Source organism: Delphinus delphis, chromosome 5 (genome assembly GCF_949987515.2).
Source record: "Delphinus delphis chromosome 5, mDelDel1.2, whole genome shotgun sequence".
NCBI lineage: Eukaryota > Metazoa > Chordata > Mammalia > Artiodactyla > Delphinidae > Delphinus > Delphinus delphis.
Window position 1 is genome coordinate 67,554,418 of NC_082687.1, and position 13,701 is coordinate 67,568,118.

The 13,701-nt window shown below is 41.0% G+C and overlaps 1 protein-coding gene across 1 annotated transcript in view; it reads right to left on the reverse strand.

Moving 5' to 3' along the window:
* Nucleotides 1-3,449: 3,449 nt before the first annotated feature.
* Nucleotides 3,450-13,701, reverse strand: part of SPATA18 (spermatogenesis associated 18) — a 29,507-nt gene continuing 19,255 nt past the window's right edge. Inside the window, exons 8-12 of the mRNA XM_060013176.1 lie at nucleotides 12,097-12,255; nucleotides 11,092-11,267; nucleotides 8,508-8,631; nucleotides 6,636-6,719; nucleotides 3,450-3,575 (exon numbers count right to left, since the gene is read on the reverse strand). Coding sequence (XP_059869159.1) covers nucleotides 3,450-3,575; nucleotides 6,636-6,719; nucleotides 8,508-8,631; nucleotides 11,092-11,267; nucleotides 12,097-12,255 — 669 coding nt within the window. The remainder of the gene's footprint in view (nucleotides 3,576-6,635; nucleotides 6,720-8,507; nucleotides 8,632-11,091; nucleotides 11,268-12,096; nucleotides 12,256-13,701) is intronic.

Sequence of the window (13,701 nt, forward strand, 5' to 3'; positions counted from 1 at the left end):
ATGGAGGAACAAAAGAAAACAGGAGAGAATGTTATTCTGAAATAAAAAGGCTTGGAAGAAGACCACATGGTGTATTGGAGGAACAGGTTCCTAACCTATTTTACACTGAAGACAACCTGGATTTCTCGTGGGGAGAAACTGAAATAATGTACATAAAAACAGTATAGAACTCCTCAGAGAGTGTCTTGACTATGAAGACAATGAATTGTGAATAAAATAACCTGAAGCTGATGATTAAGCTGCAGCACGGAATCACAGCATCATGGAGTCAACCCCAGAGCAGAGGCACCATTGATATTTATTGAGGGAATTTGTGGCCCTGGTTCAGACCTCAGAAAATGGAGATGGGTGAAGGGAGTCTGCAAGGAAAGCAGTTCATTGCAAAGAACCTACAAGTACAGAAGCACTTTTTTTCTTAATTTCATGATTAGATGTTAAACTGATAATACAAAAACGAACATGTATCCAGGTTACAAAGAAAGAGTTTATCACTTGTCAAAGCCACCAAGGTTAAGGTGCACACCCTGATGAAATGAGTAGAGGTCAGCCTCCCTTGGTTTTGTGGATCCTTTCCAAGAATTAGTCTAGACTAACTGCCATGGCCTGTGCAATTACGGATCAAATCAGAGACTTGAGAAATGGCAAGTGGCCAGACAGGGTACAAAGCAAATAAACGGAGTACATGTGACCTTTTTCCCAATCAGATGCATTCCCATATTTCACTCCTAAAAAATTCTGATATGTAGGCATTCTCATTATTTAGTGAGATTTTAGAAAAGACCTTTTAACATATAACACATTCTATGGTTTTAATATACACCAGCTTCTCCAGGAATGCATTTACTATGTAAATTAAGGCACAGCTGTAAGTTTTTGTTCAAAACTTTACCAAGAGTTTTTCACCATTTCAGAAAACCCATGACATTAGTGTTTATGATATTGCCAGTACAACGCACATTGATCTGCACTTGTAGCTAGTAATTCTACATAAAGGCGTAAGCGTCTGATGACTTTATCTTCCGGGATAGTCATACCCAAGCATTTTTGTTGAAATACGTTCTATTTTATTAAAAACTGCTTTCCTTTTTTCCGATTTATATTACAGTTCAAGTACTATATTCATTGTTTAAAAGTATATATGCCTATAAATCATATTAACTTTGAACATCATTTCAGAATAGCCAAAATAAAATATTTGTTATGAAAGAGGGCGTGAGTCCGGGAGGGTTGAGAGAACCACTGATCCCATCCACCCTCGCTATGCAGTGAAACTGAGGCTCAGAGAGACGCAGTAACTTGCTTAAGGCCACCAAGCCAGCTGATGACCAAGTCAGAACTGGAGTTACCTGGGCACTGGGTTCTCCTTCCAGCACGCGGCCCTGCCTCAAAGTGATGATTACATAAACGCAGAGGGAGAACAATTAAGTTCACGCTTCAGAATGCATTGGTGACCATTAGACCCAAAGGGTGGAGACTGGGGAGGTCTCTCCCCGTCCCTGTGTCCCAGCACAAGAGGCAAGATGCTTTAGAGAAGATTTTTTTTGTTTTTTTGTGGGGTTTTTGGTTTGTTTGTTTTCACCTAAAAAGCCCCAGGTGCTGGTCCTGGTGCTGAGATTACACAAACTGAGTTGTGACCAGTTCAGCGCTTCTCTCTAAAAGGCACACAGCAAAAGCTGTCATTTGCAAAGCTTGTGTTTAAAACCAGCATTAAAGTGAAAAGAATTTAAAAAAAAAACAAAAACAGAAAGAACAGTATTCATCTTGAGAAAGCAACATTCCATTATAATCTTGAATGTGAACTTTTTCAACAGTACTTCACAGTGAAGAAATCAAGGGGTAGACATTCAATTTAAAATCCATAAATGGTACCCTTAGCTTTTAGCCTTGAGTTTAAGTGTTTTTAGTCAGATGGAGTTCTTACGCGGTCTGAGTTTGTAAACAACCAGATGGAATAGGTAAAGGGTGTGTCCCAGGAAGCTTTTATATTTCACACGTACATTAAAACTGCCCGGGGCTTCCCTGGTGGCGCAGTGGTTGAGAGTCCGCCTGCCGATGCAGGGGACACGGGTTCGTGCCCCGGTCCGGGAAGATCCCACATGCCGCGGAGCGGCTGGGCCCGTGAGCCATGGCCGCTGGGCCTGCGCGTCCGAAGCCTGTGCTCCGCAGCGGGAGAGGCCACAACAGTGAGAGGCCCGCGTACCGCAAAAAAAAAAAAAAAAAAAAAAAAAAACTGCCCGAAATATTCCCGGGAGAGAAACACAAGGTAATTAACATTTATCTCCAAACTGGCTTCTATCCAAATCACAGCTCAGCATTTATGAAGCAAGAGAATTCTCTCAAGTAAGTAGCTTCAACAAACAGTGCTCAACTCAGCCACACTGGGCACTTCACAGTAAGAAAAGAGAAGCAGGCCAATGAACTATATTCTCCTAAATCATCATCACCTACCTTTAGCCTGAAGTCACTGCTATGCTATAAGTTCCCCAACCTGAGACTAGGGCTGTCTTCCAAACCCCCAAAGAAAATTAAAACACCCCAGATTGTTTTCCAGTTAAAGCTAAAACCAGCAATTATAATATTTATGATCAGTTTATAAACTGAAATGACTCCTCTTGTCTTTTGGACTCAGCACGGTAAAGATTTTCCACTTTAGTTCTTGTAGTTGCTATAAAAGAGCCTCGTATTTCAGGATGAGAATCCTGAACCTGTGTAATGGACTTTGCTTCAAATGAATATGATCCTAAATACCTAGGCAATTGTGTTTTTTTGTTGTTTTTTTGTTTTTTGCTGTACGTGGGCCTTTCACTGTTGTGGCCTCTCCCATTGCGGAGCACAGGCTCCGGACGCATAGGCCCAGCGGCCATGGTTCACGGGCCCAGCCGCTCCGCGGCATGTGGGATCCTCCCGGACCGGGGCACAAACCCGTGTCCCCCGCATCAGCAGGAGGACTCTCAACCACTGTGCCACCAGGGAAGCCCTAGGCAATTGTTTTTTATCAAATTAATGGAATCTGTATCTATAAAATAAAATAAAATGCTATATATCTGTACAAATGCGCTAAGCCAAAACATTTAACTCTCTGTGTGAAGTGATACACAGAATTGCCTTTTCACATTATTTTAGTGAGGTCTGAGGCAGACAGCAGGCAGGTGGAGGCACTGGGTAAGTTGGCCGTTGCAGACGTCCTGGGCAGAGGAACATGGCTGGTGGTTTTAAAACCCTAGGGAGAAAAGTAAACGGTTCATTATTATGGTCCATTTCTTAGACTTTCTTTTGGGAAGACCTAAAAGAAAGGTGGATGGTTAATCTAAGTTTACATCAATCAAATCTCTCCATGAGAGCCTCTTCCGGTGTCACCCACAGCACCTGCTGTGGTACCATCCGCAAGAAGGCCCAGAAATAAAAGGTGTGAAGTGGAGGTGAGAAATGTTCTCCAAGGAGCAAAATATTCACTTTGCTGCACGATGCTGAGCTCTAAAAGCAACAATAAAAAGCAGAAACTTTGTTCCATCTAGACCATCCGACTTACTTGGCAATCCACACCTTACTGGAGAAGGACTCCGGCTTCGAGATATCTGGAAAATATAAAAATGTAGTGCGAATGACACAGTAGATGGAGCTCAAAGAAAGAATCCTTTTGATGTTTTTTTCCTAAGACCACCTAAGAGTTTATCTGAAGCAGTTTAGAACTATGATGGTTTCCCCCTAAGGTTGAGCGCTGTGATTCCTTTTATACTTCCTGAAGTAAATGGACACTCAACTGAGCTTAAATTATATTATTAACTAAAAGCTGAGCTCCGTGGCCTAGTTGTTTATTGGTTTTTGTTGCTGTGGTTGTTTTTAGTGGTTGCTAAACACTTTGAGACTGGATGCTCACTGGCCATACTGAAGTCTATGCTTTCCAGAAAATACTTATTATTATTATTAATGAAAGCTAAAATGATCCAATACTCTCTGGCACATCCTTTATATGAATTATGTCATGTGTCCAAAATGCTGTCCTATTAAGGAGGGTCACTGGGAAGCCAGAAAACAGCCATTTTTCAAACCTCACCTTTGCTTTCACTGAGGAAAACCTACCCCCATACCTACAAGCCTGCGATGGCTCGGAAATAACTGACCACAATTATCATTCTTGCTGTGAGCTTTCAAGCACTTTAGATAAATAGACATTAACAAAGATGGAAGCTGTTCTGGATATGAGGTCTCAAACAAGTCAACCAGATTAACCAAAAATGTTTGTACCGGGGGCTTCCCTGGTGGCGCAGTGGTTGAGAGTCCGCCTGCCGATGCAGGGGACACGGGTTCGTGCCCCGGTCCGGGAGGATCCCGCGTGCCGTGGAGCGGCTGGGACCATGAGCCATGGCCGCTGAGCCTGCGCGTCCGGAGCCTGTGCTCCGCAACGGGAGAGGCCACAACAGTGAGAGGCCCGTGTACCGAAAAAAAAAAAAAAATGTTTGTACCAGGCTCGTCGTAAAGAGATGATGCTGGAAAGGGACAGGATTTGGGCAGCAGTTTCACCTTTGAGCACCTACTTTAGTCTATCAAAAGCTTAAGTTTGCTCTCCCTGGGCACAAAGTAGGAAAAAGAGAGGATGGGTTCAAACATATACAGGTACTTATTCCAGAGGGACATTGCCCATTGCTAAGCTTTCCAGTGATGGTCCAGAGTTAAAACTTGCCAGGGCTGTGAGTGCCACAGGTGTCTAATATGGCTCTTTCTTCTGACAGAACACTTCCTCTTAGAATGAGCATTGTGATTCTTCCAGGATAAAACTCATAATATGTCTTTTTCATTTATCAGCCCATTAAATGCACTCTCCTTTCGCTTTTTCCTACTGTGAATACCTATTTGGCAATAAGGATAATTAAGTTATATTAAAATCAGCAAGAGCTAAAGAACTGTGTCTGACACATGGCTTTCCATTCTCAGGCCATTTCTTTCATGGGGATAGTCGTCCCCAGTTTCCCAGTCCACAAAAATTCTGCCAAATCACATAACAACTCCACCGTGAACTAAAGCCAGAGGGAATCTCTACCTCCTCCGACAGCTGTAACATTCAGTTACTTTGTTGAAATCATACTGATCTTCCTATATTGAAACACATTCAGGGAGGAAACCATGTTTTAGTCATTTCTGTATCGCCCACACACACATACACACTAGCATCCATCCGATAACGGAAAAAATGTTTGATAAGAACATTATCAGGGCTTCCCTGGTGGCACAGTGGTTAAGAATCCGCCTGCCAATGCAGGGGACACGGGTTCGAGCCCTGGTCCAGGAAGATCCCACATGCTACAGAGTAACTAAGCCCGTGTGCTACAACTACTGAGCCTGCACTCTAGAGTCCACGAGTCACAACTACTGAGCCCGTGTGCTACAACTACTGAAGCCCGCATGCCTAGAGCCCGTGCTCCACAACAAGGGAAGCCACTGCAATGAGAAGCCTGTGCACTGCAACGAAGAGTAGCCCCTGCTTGTCCCAACTAGAGAAAGCCCGCATGCAGCAACGAAGACACAATGCAGCCAAAAATAAATAAATTTATAAAAAAAAAAAATAGAATGTTATCAAACATAATGTTTTGTTGAGAGGGGTTTAGAAGTCTAGGGCTAGAGTTGCATCGCTAGAGATAATTTCAGAGAAGTTGCCTTCTCTACCACTCTCCCTAAAACAAGTTTGAACAAATATTTAAAGAATTTTTATTTGCAGGAGCAGCAAATTGTTAGCCTATCTGGTATCTTAACATGTCTTGGTCTAGATCTCTATTCAAAAGGCATTGACTAAATATTATGTGTTGAATGAATGAACAGTGGTGAATCATAATAATGTTAGTTTTTAGGGATATTATAACCACAGTTTTTTTTTGTTGTTGTTGTTGTTTTTTTTTTGCGGTACGCGGGCCTCTCACTGTTGTGGCCTCTCCCGTTGTGGAGCACAGGCTCCGGACGCGCAGGCTCAGCGGCCATGGCTCACGGGCCCAGCCGCTCCACGGCATGTGGGATCTTCCCGGACCGGGGCATGAACCCGTGTCCCCTGCATCGGCAGGCGGACTCTCAACCACTGCGCCACCAGGGAAGCCCAACCACAGTTTTCAGAGATGTTTTTGCTGTTATTTTTTTCTTTGATATATGTGTTAGTAATCCTAAGAATGAATACACAGAGACTAATCTTAATTCTTCCTACTTTGAAGTTTGGAGGAAAATTAAGACCTGCAATGCCCTTTATACAGTATTAAAATCCAGACCATTTGAGCAATTTCTCCAAACTCATACAAGAAGTTCTAGAGATACCAGAGACTGATGTGTGCAGAGATCAGTTGACTAAGATGTCCTAGTCTCTGCTCAGGACACTCATAGCCAATAGCCCATTTTCATTTAAAGATAAAAATAAAACATGAAATAACTAAAGTCTATTATTCTTTCAACTAATGGAAAAAAACTACTTCTACTTCCTTCTTTCTAGACTGATAAATTCCTTAGCCAAGGTAGTATAAAAATCCATCTGGGGTGATTGTAGTAGGTTCTCTTTCTACCTACAAACTTATCCTCGCCTCTTTTATAGGTGACTGTGGACAAAAAAACCCATCAACCATAAGATGATTTTGTGTAAAAATGATTAGACAGATACATACCGTGCTTAAACTAACACGGCTACGAGGGCAGATGGGACTTAAACTCCTGCTTCGACATCGACTTAGAGATCGAACTGAATTCCACTAGAAAAAGAGAAAGAGAAAAATAGTCAATAGTTTGTGAAAGCCCAGGTGGCTTAAAACAATGCTCATATCCCATAGAACGAACAAGAGGTTTTCCTGATATGATTACACTTGCCCGTTACTGGTCGCCAGTATAAGTACACTCATTTGCTATAGCTGCCCAATATTTGACAGTAGCTCTAGGGTACTTCTCAAATAAAATCCCATTACAATGAACTTTGGGATATTCAAATTCATGATGCTAGGGGAACTTTGTTTTGATGAGTAAACTGTTAGAAATTACATTCAAGTTTGCAAGTGTTGGAGAACGTAAGCTCCATCTGGTCAGGAATTTGTGTTTGTTTTGTTCGTTGCTGAATCCCCAGCGCCTAAACACAGAGCTTGGGTCATAAATAACTATTGAATAAAATGAATTAATGAATAAGTGAGTGAATGAATCACTACTGTGGCCCACCTACTGTCCAACTAAGTTAATGAACAAAAAGAAAATTTTATTTCCTATAATGAGATTTTACTAGTCAAAGTCTTCTCATCAATTCCCGTCATTCAACCCTTTCCCAGGTTCTTGCTTTTAGGGCATTTTCTTTGTTTTAGGAGTCTAAGCTTGGGTGAATATTGGTGACACACTGGAGGGGAGAGAAGAAGGAAGTTAAAGGCAATTTGCTATTTGATGGAGAACATAAGAATAGTGGCTATTTCCTCTCCCTCCCCTCCAAATTGCACTGCAGACAGTTTACAAGAGTTCCTTAACAGAGGGTAATTGTTGTAAGGGCAAGAAGCACGTTTTATGAGTTCATTCATTGTAGAGCACGTGCGATTGCCAAGTCAACGCAACCCAGTTTCTATGGGCTCAACTCTTACAGCACAGAATATTTTCATTGAGATACTTTATGCTACAGTGGGATGTTTAAGCTTAAGTTCTTTTAAATACACTACTCCGCTTCTCCACTTCATGTGTGAAAAGCTGCCATGAAGCACTTCCCCTATCCTCCAGGTCAAAGAGAACAGGAACTGAGACCACCAAGATGGTGGCTTTGCTCTGGACCTGGGAGCTCCTCTCCTGAATTCACTTAACTTCTAGGAAGGGCAGGGTAAAACTCCATAATGGGAACACAATATAGACTATCCAAGCACCCGTAGCAACCAGTTCCAACATCCTCTCCCCACCTTAACACACACACTTACACACTTGCATACCTAAGACTCCATTCTGAAGGCTGTCCAATTATTTAACATGTTCAAAACATTCTACAGCCAATGTATATAGGAAGCAACCCTCCAAAACTGATTGGCTCTTCTCTCCCCACCTCCTCCGCCCTCTTTTTCTCCATCCCTCCCCTCCCTACACATCGTACCAAGGAGAGAAAAACAGGACACATTCATCATATCCCAAAATACAGAACTATCAGTAAAAATCGGGCCAATTGTTTTCTGATAGTTAATCGATCACTTTTAAATGCTTAGAACTGTAGAGGGCCTCTAAAAGTTGAGCTCAAGGGGCTTTGCCCTTATAATAGCATAATATTTCTAAGACAGAGGAGGCAAATAGGACCAGTTCTATCTTGTAAATAAAGCAATAAACAAAGAAATGACTGCCAGGAAATGATGAAGAAGAATCAAAGAAAAGAATCTGTTCTTTCCCAGCCAGTCCCTTTCCTCTCCTTTGTACGAAATCTTATCAAATAACCCTTTATGAACTTCTTTTATAGAATCTCTGGGTTTATAAATGTTCTCGAACTTGTGAATCAAACACTTGGGCTGAATTGTCATTATGCAAGGGCACCATACAAAAGCCCCTCTCCTGGTGACAGCTTCTCCCTTCATAATGACACAGTCATTCTCCATGAGAGCAGGCCACACATGATAGAAGACCAAGGGAGCCGTGAAATCGGAGTCATAGCTTCGACGGTACCTATTTTAAACACGCAAAAGAACAAGAAAGAGAAGATAAGCAGTTATGTAACCTAACTGGGAGGGAAGCGGACATCAGTGTAAATTCTTATCTTTTATTCTGCTCACACTTAGATAAATATGGATCCTGATTCTATTATTAAAGAGATAGTTGTGGGCTCCTAGAATAGGAACCACTGATAACAAGGACCCGACATGGGCTCACTAAAAACAAGTCATGTCATAGAGAACAGACTGGGTGGTTGCCGTGGGGGAAGGGTTGTGGGAGGGATGGACTGGAAGGTTGGGGTTAGCGGATGCAAACTAGTATATTTATTTATTTTTTATTTTATTTTATTTATTTATTTATTTTTTTGGCGGTACGCGGGCCTCTCACTGTTGCGGCCTCTCCCGTTGCAGAGCACAGGCTCCAGACACGCAGGCTCAGTGGCCATGGCTCACAGGCCCAGCCGCTCCACGGCATGTGGGATCCTCCCGGACCGGGGCACGAACCCGTGTCCCCTGCATCGGCAGGCGGACTCTCAACCACTGTGCCACCAGGGAAGCCCCAAACTAGTATATTTAGATGGATAAACAACAAGGTCCCACTGTAGAGCACAGAGAACTATACACAATATCCTATGATAAACCATAATGAAAAAGAATATTTTAAAAAGAATGTATATAGAGATATGCATATGTGTAACTGAATCACGTTGCTGTAGAGCAGAAATTAACACAGCATTGTAGAAGTGCAATGTGCTATCACTGCACAATGGAGCCACCCCAACACAATACTGTAAATCAATTATACTTCAATTTTTTTAAACTGACAAAAAAAAAAAGTCATGTCAGACTAGTCTTGTTCCTTCTCAGGATTACAAGAATTGTAATTCAGGGAAATGCTAGAGACAGAGACCATCTAAGTCCCAAAGGCAACCTATAGATTTCTCATGCTGGGGACTTCCCTGATGGCACAGTGGTTAAGAATCCGCCTGCCAGTGCAGGGAACACGGGTTCGAGCCCTGGTCCGGGAAGATCCCACATGCCGCGGAGCAACTAAGCCCGTGCGCCACAACTGCTGAGCCTGCGCTCTAGAGTCCGTGAGCCACAATTACTAAGCCCGCGAGCCACAGCTACTGAGCCCGCGTGCCGCAACTACTGAAGCCCGCGTGCCTAGAGCCCATGCTCTGCAACAAGAGAAGCCACCGTAATGAGAAGCCCGTGCACCGCAACGAACATTAGCCCCCGCTCACTGCAACTAGAGAAAGCCCGCCCGCACGCAGCAGCAAAGACCCAAAGCAGCCAAAAATAAATAAATAAATAGATTTATTTTAAAAAGCAATTAAAAACAGAATTACCATATGATCCAGCAGTTCCACTTCTAGGTATTTATCCAAAGAAAACTAAACACTAATTTGAAAAGATATATACACCCCCATGTTCATTGCGGCTTTATTTACAATAGCCAAGATGGACATCTAAGTGTTCATTGATGGATTAATGGTTTAAAAAGTTGTGGTTTCTATACAATGGGATACTATTTTGCTATTTAAAGAAAAGAGAATGAAATCTTGTCAAGTGAGACAACGTGGATGGACCTCGAGGGCATTATGAAATAAGTCAGACAGAGAAAGACAAATGCCATACAATCTCACTTATATGTGGACTCCAAAGCAAACAAACAAACAAAAACCAAGCTCACAGATACAGAAAACAGATTAGTGATTGCTGGACATGGGGGCAAAACGGGTTAGGGAAGTCAAAAGGTACAAACTTCCGGTTACAAAAGAAATGTTATGCAGACGTATAAGTGTTAACAATATAGTTAATAATACTGTATTGCAAATTTGAAAGTTGCTTAGAGAATAGATCTTAAAAGTTCTCATTGGAAGAAAAAAAAGTTTTGTAACTATATATGGTGACTGATGGTGATAATCATTTCACAATATATACAAATGTAGAATCATTATTGTTGTAGACATGAAACTAATACAATCTTATATGTCAGTTTTACCTCAATAAAAAAAATTTTAAACCATAAAAAGCAATATATGTCTGTATTTCTATAGCACTTTTTTTTAACATCTTTGTTGGAGTACAACTGCTTTATAATGGTGTGTTAGTTTCTGCTTTATAACAAAGTGAATCAGCTATACATATATCCCCATACCTCCTCCCTAGCACTTTTATTTTAAAGAGTTCCAAACAGACTCCAGGTACTCATTAGTTCTCCCCAGGACCAATATGTTCAATGGAAATCATAACATCACCTCTGAAGCACATTTGATGTAGAAGGAAAATGACCCCAGAAGAGGGCCCTGCCCTGTAGTACAGAGAAGTATATGGCTGGGCCTGAAAATCAGGTAATGTCTGTTGATTTCCCCACCCAGAGCTCTTTTCCCTAAATTGTTCCCAGAGAATACAGACAAGATAATTTATTTATAAAGAATCCCTTAGCTTCTGCTCCTATGTCTCTTACTTGCAATCATTAAAAACTTCTCCATCGGCCCCAACTGCAATGTCGAGGGGTGGGTCTAAAGTCTGCATTGCAAACGCAATGCAACATATCTCCTGGATGAAGTTACTGAGGAGGCGAAAATCAACTTCAGGAGGGAATGAAATCTTGGGATTGACATTCATGGCTCGGATCACATCCTGAAAAACAAAAAGATGGCATCACCTTGTTACCAACCTGTGAAATACACACTGAAAATCCTAAGGACGTTATGACTGCTGGGAGGGGGAAAGAGCATGTGAGTGAAAACAAGGTAAACTAGAAGAGAAGTGCATGTGCTGAAACAGAGAAGGAGGAAAGATGACAGAGAACAAATGACATACTAAAGGCCAAGAAAGTCTCCATAAACAAAAAACTAAAGCAAAAACCCTTAGTAGCTTTTATTTATTATTTCCTTATTTTTCTATTCTGAGCAAGTTATATAATCGCCAACACAGGACTCTGACTTGTTCATAAACTATAATAATAATTATAATAGCTTGCTTTTATTGAGAGTTTACTCTGTGCCAACTCTTGTGCTAAGCAAATTACCTGCTTCCTTTCATTTAATCCTCTCAAAAACTCTATGGGGTCATGACCATTGTTGCTCCCATTTTAAGATTAGAAAACTAAAGCACAGAGAGGTTAAATAAATGTGCAAGGTCACACAGCTAGTAAGTGGCAGAACCAGGATGCAAATCCATAGCTATCTTTCCCAAAATCATTGCTCCTAAGCACTATGGTATTCTATCTTCCAATCTTAAGAGCCTGTCTGAAGAATAAAACTAGAAAGCTCAAAATATTTTCCCCATAATATGTCTAAGAAAGAAAGAGCCAATAATGACTGGTTCTACAAAATATATTGGATACTCATTCCCGCTCTTCCATTACATAGATGCGACACTAAGCTGGATGGATTTCTGAGTTATTAGTATTCATTATAAACAGCAGCAGCAGCAAACCAGTCCCAATAAAAGACCCAACACTTACATTAACACTGCTTTGCGAATCATATAGATCAAGATGACAAACGATATAATCCAAGACATCATCCTCAAAGTCGTTTGACCCTGCATAAGACGATGTCAGCGATTTCCTCACACGGATCTTAAAGTGTCTGAATGCCGTTTTAGCTACATGGAACGCCTCCTGCACATAAAAGTACAGCAAATTTATCTGGTGGGAGGAGGGAGGTAAAGAGGTCCAAAGCAAGGAATGAAGAAAGAATGCCCAACAAAAATTCAACATCATATTGGACTTCTGGTAACTAAATCCAGCGGTCAAAACTACTTTTAATCTGGGAGAAAATACATATCTAAATCTTGGAAAGTACATAAATACATATAAGACTACCCATATTCACTAATTTCAAGACAGTTGACCACTGTTCTGGTAATCCTGATTGCAAGGAGCAGGACGATGCAGGCACTCAAGGAAATAAAATCACCTGTGGTTACATAAATACTTGAAATATGCTAGTCGATGCTTTGATCCCACAGCAATATCATACTACTGGTCAAGAAATAAGAGAAAATTATCAATCTAGTGGTCACGTCATACATAGACACATATCAAGCGTCTGACATGTTTCCTGGCATATATTAATTCAACAAATATTTATTAAATGCTTGTAATATAGCAGGCACGGGGAAACCTCAGTTATGCATGAAAGATATAGCCTCTACAATTACAGAACTTTAACCAACTCAGTACATGATTCTTATATAAATTATATATAAATTAAATAATTCTTAATGATATAAATTCTTTTTTCTGTAAAAAGCCAGATAGTAAATATTTTAGGCTTTGCCGGTCACATAATTGTCTCTGTCATTTTTTTTTTTCACAACGCTTTAAAATGTAAAACCATTCGTATATGTTAGCTCTTGGGTGGTATTTCTCTTAGAATTACAGATCAGGGCCAGATATGGCCCAGGGGTCACAGTTTGCTGACTCCCGATATAAATGAATAAATATAGGATAAAGTCCAGTAGATTCTGATAATTCCGCTCTCACACCAATATTTTGTTTTGTTTGTTAATATTTAGCTGTTCTCATTACAGACTCTTAGTATCTCCGTATGGTACCCACAGAATAAATGCATTTGCTTTGGATTTTGAGATTATATATGAGCACTTTTTAATCTTGCCATACTCAAGTAGTTAGCAGTTCTAGTGACTACTCTTAGTTAAATAAACAGAAGAGTGAACACAATCACAGCCTTTTGATTTTTCTAAGAAGAGAAGGTAACCAATCAAATGATAGCCCTTAGCAATAATATATCCATTGTGCGTACATATACCCATATTACAATAGAAGATCCAGCGCGAATCAACTTCGTATATACCCATCTGAGATAGTCCTACATTTATGGATGCTTCAACAAATGTCTGGTCAAAATAGATATTAACATATATGAATAGTTATTGAGTGTGAAAAATAATTCATCGCAAATATCTGTAATGGAAGGCAGGCAGGGAGGGAGGGAGGAAGGGAGGAGACAGATGGAAACCCACCCTCCTTCAGTGACCTCAGGCCCTACCAAGTCTTTTTTAAGCCGTCTTGTTCAGTTTACCCAAGCACTGCCTGGCCGCA